At 45.4% G+C, this 18,337-nt stretch overlaps 6 protein-coding genes across 6 annotated transcripts; 4 read left to right on the forward strand and 2 right to left on the reverse strand.

Annotated features, from left to right (window-relative positions):
• Positions 1-44: 44 nt before the first annotated feature.
• Positions 45-1,159, reverse strand: LOC6041036 (histone H3-like centromeric protein cnp1). Its single transcript, XM_001850295.2, has one exon. It carries the CDS (start codon positions 1,020-1,022, stop codon positions 450-452), a length of 573 nt encoding a protein of 190 aa, XP_001850347.1. The 5' UTR covers positions 1,023-1,159; the 3' UTR covers positions 45-449.
• LOC6041035 (39S ribosomal protein L48, mitochondrial) lies at positions 161-3,310 on the forward strand. The gene is made up of 3 exons (XM_038264821.1): positions 161-304; positions 368-442; positions 2,841-3,310. Exons 1-3 carry the CDS (start codon positions 290-292, stop codon positions 3,270-3,272), a joined length of 522 nt encoding a protein of 173 aa, XP_038120749.1. The 5' UTR covers positions 161-289; the 3' UTR covers positions 3,273-3,310.
• A 136-nt stretch (positions 3,311-3,446) lies between these two features.
• Positions 3,447-4,969, forward strand: LOC6041034. The gene has a single exon (XM_001850293.2). It carries the CDS (start codon positions 3,538-3,540, stop codon positions 4,933-4,935), a length of 1,398 nt encoding a protein of 465 aa, XP_001850345.2. The 5' UTR covers positions 3,447-3,537; the 3' UTR covers positions 4,936-4,969.
• Positions 4,970-5,011: 42 nt separating this feature from the next.
• LOC6041033 (BTB/POZ domain-containing protein 1) lies at positions 5,012-6,309 on the forward strand. Its single transcript, XM_001850292.2, has one exon. The coding sequence runs from the start codon at positions 5,075-5,077 to the stop codon at positions 6,221-6,223; it is 1,149 nt and encodes a 382-aa protein (XP_001850344.2). The 5' UTR covers positions 5,012-5,074; the 3' UTR covers positions 6,224-6,309.
• Positions 6,310-10,236: 3,927 nt separating this feature from the next.
• LOC6041030 (ATP-dependent RNA helicase DDX54) lies at positions 10,237-12,921 on the reverse strand. The gene is made up of 2 exons (XM_001850289.2): positions 11,871-12,921; positions 10,237-11,808 (listed from the first exon to the last, which is right to left on the reverse strand). The coding sequence occupies exons 1-2, from the start codon at positions 12,762-12,764 to the stop codon at positions 10,321-10,323; spliced, it is 2,382 nt and encodes a 793-aa protein (XP_001850341.2). The 5' UTR covers positions 12,765-12,921; the 3' UTR covers positions 10,237-10,320.
• A 1,654-nt stretch (positions 12,922-14,575) lies between these two features.
• LOC119769880 (HEAT repeat-containing protein 6) lies at positions 14,576-18,337 on the forward strand. Its single transcript, XM_038263659.1, has 5 exons — positions 14,576-14,785; positions 14,840-16,817; positions 16,884-17,047; positions 17,108-18,154; positions 18,197-18,337. The coding sequence occupies exons 1-4, from the start codon at positions 14,633-14,635 to the stop codon at positions 18,143-18,145; spliced, it is 3,333 nt and encodes a 1,110-aa protein (XP_038119587.1). The 5' UTR covers positions 14,576-14,632; the 3' UTR covers positions 18,146-18,154; positions 18,197-18,337.

The following is an 18,337-nucleotide window of genomic DNA, read 5'->3' on the forward strand; positions in this document are numbered from 1 at the left end:
AAATTTAATTTAATATAATTTTTTATAGATTCATAATTGTTTGGGTTTGTAAACATTCAACATTCTTTATTATAAACAGCAGTGTGTGTTGTTATTAAAAAAAAGTTAAATGCATTAAAAATATCCTTCAGATTTAATTTATGACCACTAAACCAAAACACATTGTCCCACAGTGCAAACATTACATAACCTCGAAAGTGTGGTTTGACAGTACAAAAAAAACTTCGAAGGCACGGAACCAGGTCGCGTTTGTTTTTAGTATAAAATCCGGATTTTCCTGAGTAAAATAATGGCACTGCGACAGGTACGCGACAGCACTCGTCAAACACTAACAACTAAACACTAAAAGTATGATCTTTCTCCCCAGATCGTCCCGTGGTTGGTTCGCCGAAACCCGATTCGTCACTTTTCCGCCAACATGTACGAGCCGCCGTACCTGGAGGTAAGTCTCAGCGAGCCCACCGTTCGCGCAGGTACAGCGCCAGGTTCATGTCCTTGGGCATCATCGTAACGCGTTCCCGGTGAAGCGTGCACCGGTACGCGTCCTCGAACATCTGCGTCAGGTAGATTTCAGACGATTCTTGCAGGCAAAGCAAGGCCTCCGGGGTTATTCGCAGGTTCCGCTGAGAATACTGCTGCAGAACTTCGCGAATAAGCCGGGCAAAGGGTAGCTTCGGGATCAGTAGGTCTGTGGTCAGCTGGAGACGGGTGATTTCCCGGAGAACGCGAGCTCCGTGGAGTCGAGTTGGCCGCGCGTTGCGCTGCTCCGAGCGCGATCGGGACATTCGGGGCAACCGGTAGCTACGATCGTCCTCGCTGGAGCTACTGCTGTCGTCTCTGTTGGCGGAACGTCGCGGTTCGGACCGCGAACGGCGGGATGACCGAGTGCCTGCCCGGGAAGGCCCAGCTTCCTGCAAGTCTCGTTGGGATGGCTGATTGCGGGACGAACCGGCACGCTGACCGTCCTTGGCCGATGGTTGGGGCGGGATGCGTCGTGGTGGGGTTCTTACGCGGCGCGGCATTTTTAACGAACTTGTGATTCCTTCTACGCCGGATGTTCCGGATTCTTCGGTTGTGATTGAAACGACGCCGCGTATTTTTTGAACTTGCAGCCGACGGTTGCTGTGTTGGGCGCGCAGTGACGTTGACAGTTCGGTAGACTGGTCGTTGTTTTGCTCATGCACGCAAAACTTTGTTTGGAACAATGGATTGAATTTGATGAAATTTGAGTTAGTACTCAAATTTGAGTTGAACATGACGCACTCATTTATTGCGTCAGTTGACCTTTTATCGGAGCATTTTGGGAGCATTGGTTTTTTTCATTTTGTTTAGAAAATCATTTACTTTCGGGATTAATTTTTATGTGCATTGAAATATTTGAAATTGCATTTTCATACACTCAAAGTAAAAAGTATTCTTTTTTCAAGTTCACCCGTCGTCACCCTTTAAAAGGGTATCGAAAATGTACTGAATTTGACATACCCTTTTAAAAGGGTGACGCCGGGTGAACTTTAAAAAAGGATAGAGAGTATCCTTTTTGAGGATTGAAAGTACCCTTTTGAGGGATAATTCTGACTTTGAGTGTAGATCTAGAGTTTTTTTTCTCAAAATTTATTTTCCCTAAAAGAGCACGCAGCTAGCAATATCTAAACTTAGAAACATGTAAAGGCTTATGAATTGATCTCAGTTGAAAGGTTCCCCAAATCTCTGAATAACAAATGTAACGTCCTGGAGCAGAACTGTTAAATTCTAATAAACACCAATTGAATTGAATTGAAATTGCATTTTCAATAAATTTTATTTATTTAATAAAAATCATGCCATTTTAAAACGGTTCTTTCAAAAGACTAGAGTTTGAAAAAGAACCGCGGTTCTTTTTTTGTAAGCCACGGTTCGTTCGCTCTTTTCAGTAAAACGGCTCTTTGAGCGGCTCGCTCTTTTTTGCCCACACACCACTTAAAAATATTGATTTCACTTTGTTTACACACATTGCCCATCTACAAAATGTTTCCTTTCACCGATCTTTCGTGCACGCGAGACGAGAGCCAAGCTCCCTTCGGATTTTTCTCTTGATGAACGTCCAATGATTTTCTTTTGATGATGATTATTCCATCGCTGTGTGATGTTAATGAATTTTTGAAATTTAAAATTCTTTATTTTTTTTTCAAACTTCAAAATATGTTTTTGTTCAATTTAGATTTTTTTAAATATAATTCAATATTAAGTTGTGTTTTTGAATTTCTAAATATTCGTATTTTAAAATTTTTGTTTTTTTATTTTTTAAATTATTATTTGCTTGAATTTTGGAATGTCTGAATCCTGAATTTGAATGTTTGAGTATTTGTTTATTTATTAATACTTTTTGAATTTTAAAATTATTTGTTTTATAAAAAAATAACCAGGATTTTTTTTATTTATAAATTTGCGAATTATTGATTTTTTTTTGTAAGGAAATTAAATATTTTTTTTAAGATGTTTTCTTTAAGTCTTCGGATAGTTAATAAATACTTTTGTTAAGTGAAATTTAAGTGAAAACAGTACAAAATAAAATATTACAGTATCCCTATATCGCTATTTTGGTCAACATCTTAGATTACACAAAACCGGATTACTTTGGAGCATTTTGGAGTCATATTTCAGGACAAAGACCTAAAATTTTGTTAAAAATAAAAAAATACTGAGTTGACCATCTGAAGAAGAAAAATTTTGGCACGAACTTCGGCGATAGGCGATTTTAAAATTTCCATCACCTGGAATCCGACGAGCGTCACCAAATCGATCCGAGGACCAAACACAGCAACTACATACATTTTAATCTTCCCGTCACTCTCCCTTCCCAGAAACTCCGCCCCAAGCACCCGCTGTACAGCACGCTCAACGTCACCGTCAAGGGCTACGACTACCCGCTGCTCGAGAGCTACCAGCGCTTCATCCACAACGTGGCCGACACCATGGACCTGGAGATTGCCGACTGCTGGGCGCAGCCGCCGCAAAAGTTTAACGTACAAAAGTTCAAACCCGCCTCGGCCATCGTCGAGACCGACTACAAGCTGACGGTGTACGAGCGGGTGGTGCAGATCGCGAACCTGCAGGCGCCCCTTTACCCGATGTTTGTGCGCGTGCTGCAGGGGGCGCTGCCCGAGGGCGTCACGCTGGCGGTGAGCGAGCACACGGGCGAGGTGGACGATGCCCGATACGTTCCAGACAAGGACCTGCTCGACCTGAAGCAGAAGCTGGACGAGATGGGCGGCGCGAGGGATGCCAAGAAGTAGGAATGGGTTTCGGTTGTAGAATACATTTGTAAAAATTATGGTTGGTTTTGATCTTGATAGAACTGAAAGAAGTTTTAAATTTCATGCATAAAATTTAATCATTGCAAGGCGCTTTGGTTTTAAACCAATTGAATAGTTCCACTTAACCGTGTCCGCTGACAGTTCGCAGAAAGTTTGTGTTCAAAAAGTTGTTTACATTGCACGGAGTCGCCGCGGTGCAGTTTTTCCCCGGTGAGAATCGGTCGCTTTTTGTGCGCCCTCCATAATGGAAAGCTCAAAGCAGGAACCGGTTGAGGAGTCGTCGTCTGCTACTGCTGCTTCTGGTGTCGTCGAATCGACGGATTTGGAGCCGGGTGGTGAGATATTGGAGAAGTTAAAGGGTGACCGGATTGGGGAGACGATGTACAGCGAGCGGTTCGTATTGTCCACGGTGCTGAAGCTGCCCCAGCTGGAGACGCCGTTGGCCGAGGACGAGGACTTTGAGAAGGATTTGTGTAGTTTGTGGGACATGACCATTGAGGCGGATGTGGTTCTGTTTTTGCTGAAGCACGATGTAGTTGAGCTGTTGATAGGGTTGGCGGAAGGTTCGGAGGATCATCGACTGGTGGAAATTCTGCTGGGGATTGTAGGGAATATGTGTTGCTTGGAGGAGACCCATAAGGTTCTGTACGAGAACAAGTCGCTGTTTTTGAGCTTGTGCGGGTTTTTGGAATCGAGCGATACTTTGACGCTGGTTCAGTTGATGCGGATTTTTACGACGATTTTGGACAAGTCTGACGACGAGGCGTTCTGCTGGTTCAAGGTGATTCGCGAGCAGGAGGACATTACGGAGAAGATGGCGTTTATACTGAGCAGCACGACTAGCAGCGAGTTGATTCAGCACACGCTGGAAGCGGTTCACGCGATGGTCAATCGATTTACCGAAGCCGAAGTCGATTACGCTCAGTTGAACGAGTTCTACAAGATGTTTGCCAAGCCCTGCTTGATTGAGGGACTCATGGAGGGATTCAAACAAATCTACCCGGAATCGGGTGCCGTCAGTCAGTTCGAGGAAGAATATCTCACCAGCAAAGATCTAAAAATCATCCAGAAATTCCTGGAAATTCACGAAAACTTCATCATCAACGCCAACGAAGTCTACGCCGACAAAATCGAAGCGATCGTTTACTGCGTTCACCGGATTCTGATCCCGTTGAGCAGCGACGGGTCGCTTCTCCCAATCTCGAAGGCCCACGTCCGGATCTTGGTCTGCATCAACAGCATCTACAGCGCGATCGTCTACCACTTCCACGCCGGAACATTCTTAGCTCTGGTCAAAATCTACACGATTCTAGCCAAAGTCCAAGAGCAGACCGGCGCCAAAATTTCCGAACCCATGGACGCTGATGCTGAAGACGACGACGCCGGTTCCGACGGGGAGTTCGACATTCAAACCGCACTCGGAGAGACCCTCGAGACGCTCTACTTCATGGCGGAACCGATCGACGGGCTGACGATCTCGAACGCGCTGAGGGCGAGCACGCTGAACGAGGAAACCATCGCGAAGCTTTGCGCGGCCCTGCGGGAAACGATGGCCGGCGACCCGCTGCTCGGGAGAACGTGCGATCTGCTGCTGGAGAGTGCGCGCCAAGTTTGGGGACAGCAGGAGCGGGGTCGGTCGTAGAATGAGGTTCAATAAATTGCATCGTTGAAACGAAGCTTAAAAGTTTTTTTTTTCTTATCACAGTCCAGTGACAGTTTTGGCGCCTGCGAATTGCAAGCTTGAAATTCACACAAGACAACAAAACCCAGTGCAGACGGCCATGTCGGCCAACGTTTCGCCGCCGCGTCCGAGTGCGCCTCCCCGCGGGGAGCCCGACCAGCAGCGGGTCAAGTTTCTCGTCAACAGCGAGCTCCTGTCGGACGTTTCGTTCCTGGTGGGCGCCAAGGGAACGCTCATCCACGGGCACCGCTTTCCGCTGGCCGCCGGCAGTGACGTGTTTTACCGGATGTTTACCGCCGAGAGGGGTGCTCCTCCGACGACGGGTGGCCCCATCGTGGTCAGCGACGTCGAGCCGGACACGTTCCTGGAGATGCTCAAGTACGTGTACTACGACAATCCCACGATTAGCGAGGACAACCTGGTGGATTTGTACTACGCTGCGGCCAAGTATAACCTTATGGGGCTGAAGGACCGGTGCCGGAAGTTTGTGGCCACCGAGGAAGGTTCCGTCATGAAGATCTACCAGGCGAACGTAAAGCATGGCTTCGAGGAGCTCAACGATGCCTGCTTGCGGACCATTTCGCGTAATCCGTTGGTCATGTTCCGGAGTTCGGACTTCCTTGAACTCCCCCTAGACCTGGTGGAGCGAATTTCTGCCGGAAGTAAGCTTCGCTGCAACGACGACCAGCTGATGGACGCCCTCCGAAAGTGGTGCAAACACCAGCCAGAACACCAAACCGAACACTTCAAGAAACTCTCCGATCAGGTCAAACGCCAGCGCGAGCAAACCCGCGACTACCGGTGCCGGAAGTGGCTGTTCTTCGGACCAATCTGCTACACCATCGACCCCTGCAAGGGAACCTTCCACGTGACGGCCCAGCGAGAAGTGCTACACCTGTACGGCGTCGGGATGTACGTCGGATGTCACGAAAACGACCAGCCGATGTCGCTTTCGGTTGTGGTCATGGACGGCGAGAAGATGATCCGCCGTAGCCAAGCGAACGTCCCACCGCGGGACGATATCTACGTGTACGATTGCATGTTTGAGCGCGTTTCGTTGCGCGCTGGGACGAAAGTCACCGTCGTGTGCGACGGACCGCGGCGCCAGGGCGAGACGCCGTTGAAGAAGTTTACCTTCTGGAATCGGGGGTTCACCTGGACGGGGGACTCGACGGTGCTGAAGATCGAGGACGAGCGGAACTACGAGCACACTGCCATTGCTTATCTCTTGTATCAAGTGAAGGAATAATTTTGGGATTATTTTCAATATTTGAAAATGTAAGTGAAATTCAATGAATTCGAAATACGCATAAAAATAAAGTAATATCTAAGTAACTGTTGAGAGTTTTTCTTCAAATCCAACCTAATTTAAAAATATTTTAGATAAAAACTTACTCACAAAATCGATTTCAAAAACAGCGATTTGACTCTAACCACCACGATCATTCGCGCAGTGCGCTCGTTCTTTTGAATTCTACCGAAATTTCGATCACCTTCCTCATGACTGCATTCAACTGATTGCTGTCACCACACATAACCGCACAAGAGAGCAAAGAGATAGGAAAAGAGCATTCTTTTGCGGCAACTTCGTGTGTGCGTGCCAACCGACGGTCGCATCCAAAAGACGATCATGACCGCAAAAAAAAAGCCCGTTAATAAAAGCTTTTTAAGGTAAAATACACTCTTTGCATCTACCAAATTAGGCTAGTACCCCCAAAAGTTCAATGAACATTGAGGTGCAATCATCTGAAATCAATTTAAAACGCATTTCCCAGAGTTTTGAATCATTTTAAACATGTTTGAGTTCATTCAAAAATCTTTTGGTTTTTTGAAAAAAGATCCCTGAAATTTTTGTTTTCGTTAAATCTTTCATTTCTGGAGCAACATTTGAAAGGGGCGGTACGACATTTCTCTTACGGCCTTTCGTCCTATTAAACGCGTGTTATGAAAGGCCGTAAGAGCAGTGTCGTACCGCCCCTTTCAAATGTTGCTCCAAATTTATTGAAAAATAATGATTACGAAACAGCTCTAGAGTTTTTTTTAAAAAGGTGTTGGTGTTATCGCGCTCTCGCGAGAAAATTTTCTCTCTCTCGAGTTCTCGCCGCGAGTCTCGAGCTGCCGAGAGAAACTCACCGATTTCCCGTGCTCTCCTCCGCTCGCGAACGGGCTTTCTCGCGAGCCAGAATTGCTCGTTCGCGAGAAGTTGAACGTGTTAGAAACGAACAAAAAACAACACAGCGATTGAAGTTACACCTCTATACCATCGCCTGGTTCGTATTCATAATCCTGGTAAACAAATTGCTAGCTTGGGGCGAACGGCTAGCACGAGGCGCTCGCGAGCGCTCGCGGCGAGAGCGAGAACGCGAACGAAAATGCGAGCGCGAGCGAGAAGAGAAAAGTACTACAAGTTCTCTCCCTCGTTCGCGAGCGAGAAATGCTTTCCTTCTTCTCGCTCGAATTCCAACAATGTGCTAGTGTGTTTCATGTTTTTTTTTAGTATTACTGCCCATGATCGCATAAATGTCCCATGAGCAAAAACAGCATGTTGAGAAAAACGCATTTGAAGTTTGTCCCACATATAAGGCTACGTGTTATTGCGAAAAAAGTGGATTTTCTTAAGATTTTTAGAACAAAGTACTGGATGTTATTGGCTCTTCAGAAAGAGCACTCGATTTTGAACCAAACTACATCAATAACTCAAGAGTGATGAAAATTCATATGGGACATTTATGCGATCATGGGCGTTATGGACCCATTCAAAAAAAAAAAAAAAAACTTTAGAACTGACTAGTGTAAAATCTGTAAAATGCATTTTAAAACATTTTTTTCATAAAATTTTTGGGACGATTCAAAAACACAAACGATCAAAAAAATATTCCAAGAATTTTAGAAATCAAAGAATTCAAAAACTTAAAAATAAAAAAACGGAAATTAATTAAATCAGCAAATAAAAAAAATTAGAAATCTTGAAATAAACAATCATTAAAAAAATTTCGATTTCAAAAAATTAAAATAAAAAAAAACATAAGAAATAAAAAAAACTTTACATATGTCAATATTCGAAATTTAAAAATACAAAAATTCAAAATAAATATTTTCAAAATTCACAAAAAAAAAAAAAAACAAAGAACTAATCAAAACTCAAACTATCCGCATTAACGGACCCCAGCGTGGTGATTATTGCATTGTGATTATTTAGTAATTACGATCGTAATTTTACTGTTGAGAAAACTCTATCGTGGATCGAAAAATTAAGATCGTAATTTGTAATACCATTTTTTAATTCATTTTTCATTTTAACGGAATATTGAGTTCAATATTTTTAATGTGAAAAAAAACAAAATTTAAAAAATGTACGTGGTGATTGTTGCATTCGATCGTAATATTTCGATCGTAATTTCTCGACTCACAATCGAGAGTTCTCGATCGTAATATTACGATCGTAATTTATCGATAGTGAGACGTAATGTATCGATAGTAGAATGAGATCATTCGATTGTGAGACGATCAAGAAAATCTCGAGATGGGTTCAAAGCTCGTTTTTAAAACTTTTGACAATTCATATTTTTAAAAAATTCTGAAATAAAAAAAAATAAAAAATATTGAAATTCTTAAGTCTAATTTTTTTATTTTTTTTTTATTTTTATGTTTTTTTAAAACTTTTTAAAATTTTTAACAATTTTGAAATTTTTAAATTTTTTGGAATTTTTGAAATTTTTAAATTGTTTGAAATTTTTACCATATCGAGATTTTCTCGATCGCCGGTCGTAATTTCTCGATCTACCATCGACAAATTACGACCGACGATCGAGAAAATCTCATTATGGGTTCGAAGCTCGTTTTCAAAACTTTTAAAAATTCACAATTTTCAGAAACATCAAAAATTTCAAAAATATCAAACATTTATTTTTTTTTAATTAAAAAAAAAATTCGAAATTTTTAAAAATATTAAAAAATTTCAAAAATTTAAAAAATTTCGAAAATTTAAAAAAAAAAATTTTGATTTTTAAAATTTCTATATTTTTTAAGTTTTTTTTATTTGAGAATTTTTAAAAAATCATGAATTTTTGAAAGTTTTAAAAACGAGCTTTGAACCCATCGCGAGATTTTCTCGATCGAATGATCTCAATCTACTATCGACAAATTACGACTTACCTTCGACAAATTCACAATTTTCAGTGTAAGAAAGGGCCTTGACCGATCGACGTTTTACTTCCCCATCCGATGGAAGGTTGGAGCAGATGGGAATAGAGCCCATGATGTTCAGCTTACGAAGCGGACAGCTTAACCATTCGGCAAAGCCTTAAAACAAGGATCTGGTGATTTGAAAAAATAAATTAAAAAAAAAACAGGTAGGCCATGTCAAAATTTTGCTCCTGAAAAAATATTTAAGAATGAAAAGAATTTTAGAATCTCAAAATTGAAGAATTCAAGAATTTTGGAATATTGAATTTAAGATTTTAAGAATTATTAATTTTGGAATCTTAAAATTATAAAATATTTTTTTTTTAGTTTTAGTAAAATTTTAGTTACCAGTTTTTTCACATTTTCATTTCAAATTCTAATATTTTTAAATATTTTAGTATATTTTTAGATTAAAAAAATCCATTCTGCAATTCCAGAGTTTTTTTTTTTTTTTTTTTTTGAAAAGGACCTATAAACTTTTGTCTTTTATATGTTATAGAACCAGATAGGACCTATTCAAAAAAAAAAAAAAAAAACTCTGGAATTGATAAATAACACATAACCACAAAGAAACGCTCTCACGTCGATGTACCTCCCGAGCACCGATAATATGAAGCCGGTTGTTTTATGTTTAAACTAAGACCCGTGGTGTAGGGGTACGCGTGGTTGCCTCTCATCCAGTCGGCCTGGGTTCGATTCCAGAAGTTCCCGGTGGCAAATTTTGAGACAAGATTTGTTTGATCACGCCTTCCGTCGGACGGGGAAGTAAATGTTGGCCCCGGCCTAACCTAAAGGGGTAGGTCGTTAACTCAGTCCAGGTGTAGGAGTCGTCTCCCTGGGCACTGTCTCGTTGGAATCGCTGGCAGGCAGTTGGACTCACAATCCAAAGGTCGTCAGTTCGAATCCCGGGGTAGATGGTCTCAACAATCAAGCCTTCGGACATCTAGTTTCGAGTAGGAATCTCGCAATCTAGAACGCCAAGGCAATGCTGTAGAGCGAACATTTTTTTAACAGGTGGTAAAAAATATGAAATCAAAAATGGCTTGTTCGGATCATTTAGACAACGCCAAAACAACCTACTTTTCACGTCTTCGCATCTATTCTCCAAGTAAACAAACAAATATATCTCAATCCTCCGCGTACTCACCGGCCTCACGCCTCTCACTTTGCCTTCCCCTTCATCTTCTTGTTGATCGAGCGCTTCTTCCGGGCCAAATTCTTCAACCGGGCGACCTTCTCGCGCGCCAACTTTTCCTCCTTGTCCAGCCGGGTCTTGGCAATCTGTTCGACCGAGCGCAGCTCCGACGTTCCCTCGCGTTGCTTCTTCGCAGCCACCTTGGCGTTGTGCCGACCCCAGTGCGTGTGCGGGAAGTCCATCCTGGTGACGGTAGGTCGAGCTCCGAACGAGTCTTCCTCGTCGCTGTCGTTTTGGCGGGCGCGTTCCTGCTCGTCCACCTTGGTGCGCTCCTTCCACTTGTCGTAGCGGCCGGTTTTGTAGGACGCCGCGATCCAGACGCCGTGCTCGGTGCGGATCTTGCCCGCCTTCGGGTTCACCACGTTGACCATCTTCTTCTTTTTGCGGTCCCACTTTTGCAGGCGCTGGTGTTGGCGCTGGTCGGCGGCCGTGTCTCCGATGACCGACAGTTCCGCGTTGGATGCTTCCTTGGCGAACGAGTTGATAGCGTAACCGTCCTCTTCGACGTGGTCCTTGGCCTGGTACGAAATGTAGTTTTCGTCGTCCTTGACGGCGGACTTCTTATCCTTGGACTCTTCATCAGCCTTAACGGCCTGGGCAGCCTTCTTCTCCTCTTCCTCTTCCAGCTCGGCCAACTTGCGCTTGTGCTTTTCGATCTTGATCGTGTCCTTTTCGCGCTTTTCGTTCATAATCAGCATTCTTTTGGCGTTGCTTTTGGGATTCAACTCGAAGATGGTCGTCTGCGGGCGGTAGCTCTTCATCTGCGCTAGGAAGCTGTTGCGGAATTCGTCCGCATCTACCACAGGTTTCTTCTCTTCCTGCTTCGCCGTCAGTGCCTTCTTCTGCTTTTTCGCCTTCTTCCCCAACAGCTTGTCCTTTTTCTTGGCCTCGTTTTCCTTCTCCATCGCGGCCGCGAACTCGTCGAGCACTTTTAACTCGCTAATCTTGAACCGTTTCGCCTTCTTGTTGGAACTCGCGGACGCCGCCGGTCTCGTGACGATGTACTGCTTGTAAGCGTTGTTACTCACCCTGAAGGCCGTGGCCAAGTCGATGTGCTTGATGCGTTCCAGCACGATCTGGTGCTCGGATTCGACCGCTTCCGGCGGAGCTCGCCCCATGTTTCGCGAATCCGTCACGTCCAACGGTCGCGTCAAAAACATGTGCAAATCAATCATGTGCGCGATGTCGTCGTTGGAAAAGATGTTGTAAGCGGTTCCGGAACGACCGGCACGGGCACAACGACCCACCCGATGGATGAACAGCTTCGGTTTGCCTGGGAAGTGCACGTTCACGACGTAATCCAGCGTCGGAATGTCCAACCCGCGGGCGGCAATATCCGTCACGACCAGCACGTTGACCTTCTTCATGGTGAACTTGGCGGTGTTGATCTTACGCGCCGACGCGTCCAAGCCGGAGTATACGTGCGTGCACGGGATCCCGGACTTGGTTAGCAGCTGCAAAAAATATAATTATTTAAGAAAGTTTACCTTAAACATCGTTCAAACATCCAACTCACCAGCGAAATCAATTCCACGTGATGCTGCGTTCCGGCAAACACCACAATCTGGGCGTTCTTTGGAATTACCTCACGTATCAGAACCAGCAGCGTTGCGTACCGTTCGTCCGGCCGGCAGTAAATGAACCGCAAGTCCAACGTTTCCGGAATCTTGGACTCAACGTCCAACCGGATCAGCGTCGGATTGCTCAGCCCAGCCTTGGCAAACTCCACCATCACCTTGGGCAGCGTTGCGCTGAACAGCACCATCTGGCGCGAGGACGGAAGCCGAGCTAGCGTCTCCGTCAGTTGCTCCCCGAAACCCATCTCAAACAGTCGATCGGCTTCGTCAAAAACGCAGTACTTAATCGCCGACAGCTTCAGGTCCATCTCGACACACAGATGCAGGAACCGCCCAGGCGTGGCCACAATAATGTCCGGCAGCGTGTGAATCGCCGCAAACTGCGTGTCCATCGAATCACCTCCCAGCACCAGAATCGTCTTCAAGTCCATAAACTTCCCCAGCTGCTTGATGAACTTGAACGTCTGGATGGCCAGCTCTCGCGTCGGCGACAAAATCAACGCCCTCGCGCCCTTCTTAATCTCCCGCTGCTTCAACTTTTCGAACAACGGAATCAAAAAGCAACCGGTCTTTCCCGAGCCCGTCTTGGCCATCGCCACCACGTCCCGCCCCTCCAGTATCAACGGAATCGTCTTCCGCTGGATCGGCGTCGGCACCTTGTAGCCCATCTTCAGGATACCCTTCAGCACAGGCATGGCGAGGCCCATGGCCTGGAATCCGCCCCCGTTCTTCTTCTTTTTCTTGCCGCCCTTGCCCGGCTCATCGTCGTCGTAGTCCAGGTCCACGTTTTCCACCGAAAAACCCGGAATCACGTTCGGATCATCGAGATCCATGGTGGCGCGCGACTTGAAGTCAGCTGATTTTCACTTTTCCTCCAGAAAAAAACTAACTTTTCACGATTACAATCACGGATTTCCAGAAAGAACCGACGGAACGAACCGCATTTCGACGATTTCAAACGGGTAAACAAAAACACGTGCGGGCGAGAACTTGACGGTTTGACGTTTTAAGGATTAGGTCAACAGGCAACCCAGTAAAAAATGTTTTAAGATTGTGTTCGATCTCGGTAGACCGACAACGACGATTTCTTTTTTTTTAAAGGTCCGCTTAAGGGGTTACATACATGAAGAAAATCACAAAATTTCATATTACAGAAAATGTATTGAATCCACTTAAATGATGATTTTCAATCACTCCTGAAACTTTCATGAAGATATTACATGATTTAACTGAGTTAGAGACGATTTTCAGCTCAACATTTTGCCGCGCGCAAAGCAGACTGTCAAACTTTCTGAGCGTTTTTCTCGAAACACCGAGTTGATTTACGGGTGCCACGATATCTCGAGATGGGATGGACCAAATTGGCTGAAAATCGGAGTGAAAACTCTCAAGAACTATCCCGTGTGCATGACGAAGCTCGATTTTGAAATTTTGCTTTTTAAAAAAATACATAAATCAAAAACTGACGATTTTTAATATGAAAAACACAAAAATATTTTTATCTTTTTTTAAAATAAGTTTTTGAAAATCGGCCTTCGTCATGCACACAGAACTGGTTTAAAGAGTCTTCACCAAAATTTTGAGCCGATTTGGTCAAGGCAGTGTTGAGATATCGTGGCACCCGTTTTTTGAAACTGCTAACTTCAAATAGCTATATCTCGGCAATGATACAACCAAATGTCTTCAAATTTGTTTTGATAATAGATGAAAATGTATATTTTAAATCCCTGAAAACAGATTTTTAAATAAAATTAAGTTTGTGCTCACACCAGCCTCTGACTTTTCTGTCGATTTACATGTATGTAACCCCTTAAGCTATTGTCTTTCATTTGTCTTATATTTGTTTAAATTCCATGTTTTGATTTTTTGTATTTAAATTGGGTTTTAAAATTAATTATCTGATTTTATAAAATTTAATTTCTAAACAAACATTTTTTATAAATCTTTGAACATTACAAAAAAAGAAAGTAAGACGTTTAAATATCTATTATTTTAAAATTTCAATTTTCATTTTTTCTCAAATTTGAAATTTTAATTTAAAAAAAAAGAATTTCGGGATTAATTAGGGGAACAGCATCTAATTCCAGCGTGCCTCTAATGTTGGCAGGTCAGAAATTTGACATTCAATTGCTAATGAAAAGCGTTTTCAACTGAAATCGAGTGATAAATAGCTCAATAAGGAGTGAGCAAGCAACTTTGTATCAAAAGTTTTGCAAAATTAGTTGTTGAAATAGTGAAAATCAGCAAATTGGATGGAGTTAGGAGCGAGTGCTTAACCTGCCAAACATACGAGAATTTCCCCTTTTTTGTGCCTTTTTTAGATTTTAAGAATTTAAGAATTTTAGAATTTTATAATTTTAGAATTTTAGAATTTTAGAATTTTAGAATTTTAGAATTTTAGAATTTTAGAATTTTAGAATTTTAGAATTTTAGAATTTAGGAATTTAAGAATTTTAGAGTTTTGGAATTTTGGAATTTTAGAATTTTAGAAGTTTAGAATTTTAGATGTTTAGAATTTTAGAATTGTAGAATTTTAAAATTTTAAAATTTTAATATCTTTATTTGGCTCGGTAAAATCGGTTGACCTAATTGCCTGGCGGTAAAAAAAGACCAACTCCTCCGCTCTCAACCCTTCTGTCAAAATCAGCCGTCTGCTCGCGCGTTGTAAACAAACCCCGAAATATCGCACCCGTCAGAAACCATGGAGCTGGAACCGCAATTCATCAGTCTGTCCACCAAGTTCCTGTTCATCAACTACGGCGGCCAGTTCAGCGACTACCGGAACGAGCTGAACACACTTCTCAACGAGCTCAACAGCTTGGACTACAAAAACCAGCAAATTACGGACGTTAAGGTGGGGTGGTTTGCTTCGGGTGGAACAGATGGCTAAAAGTTTGTTTTTTTTCAGGCCCCAATCCGGCTGATTGAGTCGTTCGTCAACATTCCGACCGCCGAGGACACACTGATCGTGAAGGCGTGCTGTCTGGTCAAGACGCTGGTGAATCGACAGAAGATAACGCTGCCGGGGAATGTTGCCGTTTTGGTGATTTCTTGGCTGTTGAAGTGTTTGGACCGTTGCTTTTACCAGGTGGTTTGCGAGGTGTTGGGGACGGTTCAGCTGCTGCTGAGGCACTGCGGGGACCATGTGGGGGTGTTTGCGGACGTGTTGGTGGGTGGGAATGGGGTGCTGGTGTGCTTGCTCGGGGATCCGGATTATAAGCGGATTGAGAGGGGTGGGAATTGCGACCGGAGTTCTTCGGGGGAGATTTACTTGGCGGCTGTGACGTGTTTGGAGGGGATGTTGGTGGCGTGTGAAGAGGGGGGTCTGCTGGAGAAGCAGCTGCCGTTGATTGGGGACGCGGTTTTGGGGTTGGCATTTCGAGTTAAGGTTGATGTTCTGCCGGAGGCGTCGTTTTATAGTTTGGTCATTTCGACGTTCAATTGCTTGAGATTGGTGGCGGTTCAGCAGGAGGAGTGGCTGGGGGAGCATTTGGGACAGTTGTTGGGACTGGCTAAGGCGTACGTGATGTACGGGATTCCGGGGATTAATCAGTTGACCCCGCAGAAGGTCATGGTTTCGCAGCAGGGAGTTCCGGAGCCGCAGCACATTCCGATGAACAAGGGAGGGAAGGTTCCCAAGACACGGAAGACGAGAACTCCTGCCAAGGGGGTTAAAGGTGGACGGAATGAAGGGAAGCGGCCTGCTGGGAAAACTGGTTCCACCTGGGATGAGAACAGTCGACAGCCGTACTCGGAGCATAGCCTTGTGTTGGAGCCTCCAACGGTTACAAACTACAACTCTAGTAACGCTTATAGAACCAGCGATTCGGACTTTTCCGAGAGCGAATCTTCGCGAGTTCAAATCGACCGACAAAAGTTGTCCAAGCTAAGATTGTCGGCGTTGACGTTGATAAGCACAATTACGCAGAACGTGGAGAAAAGGATCATGTTCGGCTATTGGCACGCTCTGTTTCCCGATGAGAGCCGAACGCCGGCCACGGTTTCGCTGCTGAACTGCGTCCTGAAAGATCCTTCGCCCAAGTGCCGGATAGCGGCCATTCAGGCCACTTCGTTCATGCTCTACAAATCGAAACCGTTCCTGATCCAAGCAGAAAGTAGCAAGAAACCTCCAACGTCCTTTACTCCGTTCTCGATCGCTCTCGGCAACATTGTCCACGAAATGTACGACATGATGACCCAGGCACTGGCCGACGAAAGTGACCTGTCCGTGCTGACGCAGATCCTCAAGTGCCTTACGGTGTTCATCCAGGCCACTCCGTTCCACCGGTTACGCACCGGAATCGTAACGAAGTTCGTTCGGTTCGTCCGAATCCTAACTCGGCACAAAGATCCCACCATTAAGGTGGGTGCCCTCATGGTCATGGGATTCCTCATTTCGGTCAGCGAAATCACCCCGGAAATATCCGCCGTGGTCGGAATTCCGAGAACCGAAATCATCAACAAAAGCAACGAAACACGCAAGCGAAACACTGCCGAAGCCCTCGCGGTCCAATTTGCCGACGAAGAGGAAGAGTACGTCCCCTCGGATGACGAACCGGAACCACCGTCCTCGGAAGACGCCTCCCCCGACGATCAACCTGTCAAAATCTCCTGGCTGCTGCAAATCGCGCTCGAATATCTGGGCGTTACGGTCAACGCCAAGCACCACATCCAAGGCCCCTCGGCCGTTATGCCTGTCCGGATGGAGTGCCTTCAGGTTCTGTCGGCGATGACATCGCACTATTCGCTGCTGGTGGAGCATCTGCCGTTGGTGGCGCAAGCGCTGCAGGCCTCGTTCCGCGACGCCATTCCTGAGATTAAGCTGTACGCGGGCAGAGTGTTAGACCTGCTCGGACACGCCATCAATACGTCGCTGCTGTTGAAGGGTAAAGTTGTTTCTCTTTTCTAAAATATCATCAATAGTTTGATTAAATTTTGCCCGATTTTTTCAGTCACCATCGACCCGGACGAACTGACCAACTCGGTGGCCTTCTGGACCGCGATGCTCCCGACCGTCACGGAGCAGATCCAGGACATGCAGCAGAACGCATCGCTGCGCGCAATTTGCTGCGACGCGCTCGGAAACTTGGGCGTGCACGTGTTTGAAAAGTTGCCGGTGAGTCCTCTTCAATGTGTACGAAGTTTCTCCAATATTGAAAGTGATCTTCTTTTCCAGAGAAAGCCCCAACTGGCGCTGATTTCCCTCCTCACCGGGTGCACCTTCGACGAGGACAGCGGAGTTGGTTCGGCGGCCGTCCGCGCCCTGTCCGTTTACATTCTGTTCCCATCACTCCGCGGCGACTTGTGCTACATCGAGAACACGGTCGAGGCCATTCTGCGAATCCTGCGGGATCCGAACGTGGCCGCCCGGGTCAAGGCAAGCTGGTCACTCGGCAACATTACGGACGCGCTGGTACTCAACGGAAACGGCGTAGGGGATTCCGTCGAACGCGTCGGAGATGATCTGCTGCGCAGGGTCTTCGAGGTGGCCATCGTAGCCGCCGGAGACAACGACAAGGTTCGCTGCAACTCGGTCCGAACCATCGGCAACGTGCTGAGAATGCTCCGCGAGGACCACCTCACAAAAGCCGCCTGGGTTGAGCTGAGCCAGAAGTCGATCGACAAGCTCGTCCAGAACATCCTCAGCTCCAACAACGTCAAAGTCAAGTGGAACGCTTGCTTCGCCGCCGGCAACCTCATGCGCAATGACTTCATGTTCTCGCCCGAAAGCAACCGGATCGACTGGCAGCGCCAAATCTTCCCGGCCCTCAACCAAATCGTCATCAACTCAAACAACTTCAAAGTCCGCATCAACGCAGCGTCCGCCCTGGCCGTAGTCGAAAACCGCGCCCACTACTCCACCCACTTCATCCCGATTTGGTCCGCCCTGCTGAAAGCCCTCGAACAGTCCGACAACCTGATCGACTACAACGAGTACAAGCACCGGGACAACCTGCAGGAGCAGCTCTGTCTCTCGTTGTCCCACTTCCTACGGCTCGCCACCCGAGACGACCTCCCGCCGATGGGGCAGGAACTGCTTCCGCTGGTGGACGCGGTGCGGTCCAACTGGGATCGGGTCGTCAATCGGATACTGCCGGAAAAGTCCGCCAAGATGATCGAGGCGCACGTCCGGCTGAGGGAGATGCAGCCGCTGTTGAAGAGTTCGGAGGCGAAGACGGCGGCGGAGATGATTATGGGCTGCTTTAGGCAGTGAGAGAGAGAGAGAGAGAGAGAGAGAGAGAGAGAGAGAGAGAGAGAGAGAGATAGAGAGAGAGATATGTGACGGTTGAAATTATTAATTTATTTTTTTCGTTGTTTAAAGAGCATTGCTTTACTATATTTGCACACGCTTTTAACGAATTTATGTAATATTGAGCTTATGAAAATGTAATTTTCACAAAAAAGA

The sequence above is a fragment of the Culex quinquefasciatus genome, chromosome 3, assembly GCF_015732765.1.
Source record: "Culex quinquefasciatus strain JHB chromosome 3, VPISU_Cqui_1.0_pri_paternal, whole genome shotgun sequence".
Taxonomy (NCBI): domain Eukaryota; kingdom Metazoa; phylum Arthropoda; class Insecta; order Diptera; family Culicidae; genus Culex; species Culex quinquefasciatus.

What these genes read in the sequence shown, in the direction of transcription:
- LOC6041035 (XM_038264821.1), top strand. An exon ending in ACGAGCCGCCGTACCTGGAG is followed by an intron (nt 443 to 2,840) that starts GTAAGTCTCAGC and finishes CTCCCTTCCCAG; the next exon opens with AAACTCCGCCCCAAGCACCC.
- LOC6041036 (XM_001850295.2), bottom strand. Translation starts at nt 1,022, where the DNA reads ATGCCGCGCCGCGTAAGAACCCCACCACGACGCATCCCGCCCCAACCA.
- LOC6041034 (XM_001850293.2), top strand. Translation starts at nt 3,538, where the DNA reads ATGGAAAGCTCAAAGCAGGAACCGGTTGAGGAGTCGTCGTCTGCTACT.
- LOC6041033 (XM_001850292.2), top strand. Translation starts at nt 5,075, where the DNA reads ATGTCGGCCAACGTTTCGCCGCCGCGTCCGAGTGCGCCTCCCCGCGGG.
- LOC6041030 (XM_001850289.2), bottom strand. Translation starts at nt 12,764, where the DNA reads ATGGATCTCGATGATCCGAACGTGATTCCGGGTTTTTCGGTGGAAAAC. An exon ending in ACGTGGAATTGATTTCGCTG is followed by an intron (nt 11,809 to 11,870) that starts GTGAGTTGGATG and finishes TATTTTTTGCAG; the next exon opens with CTGCTAACCAAGTCCGGGAT.
- LOC119769880 (XM_038263659.1), top strand. Translation starts at nt 14,633, where the DNA reads ATGGAGCTGGAACCGCAATTCATCAGTCTGTCCACCAAGTTCCTGTTC. An exon ending in AGCAAATTACGGACGTTAAG is followed by an intron (nt 14,786 to 14,839) that starts GTGGGGTGGTTT and finishes GTTTTTTTTCAG; the next exon opens with GCCCCAATCCGGCTGATTGA. An exon ending in TACGTCGCTGCTGTTGAAGG is followed by an intron (nt 16,818 to 16,883) that starts GTAAAGTTGTTT and finishes CGATTTTTTCAG; the next exon opens with TCACCATCGACCCGGACGAA.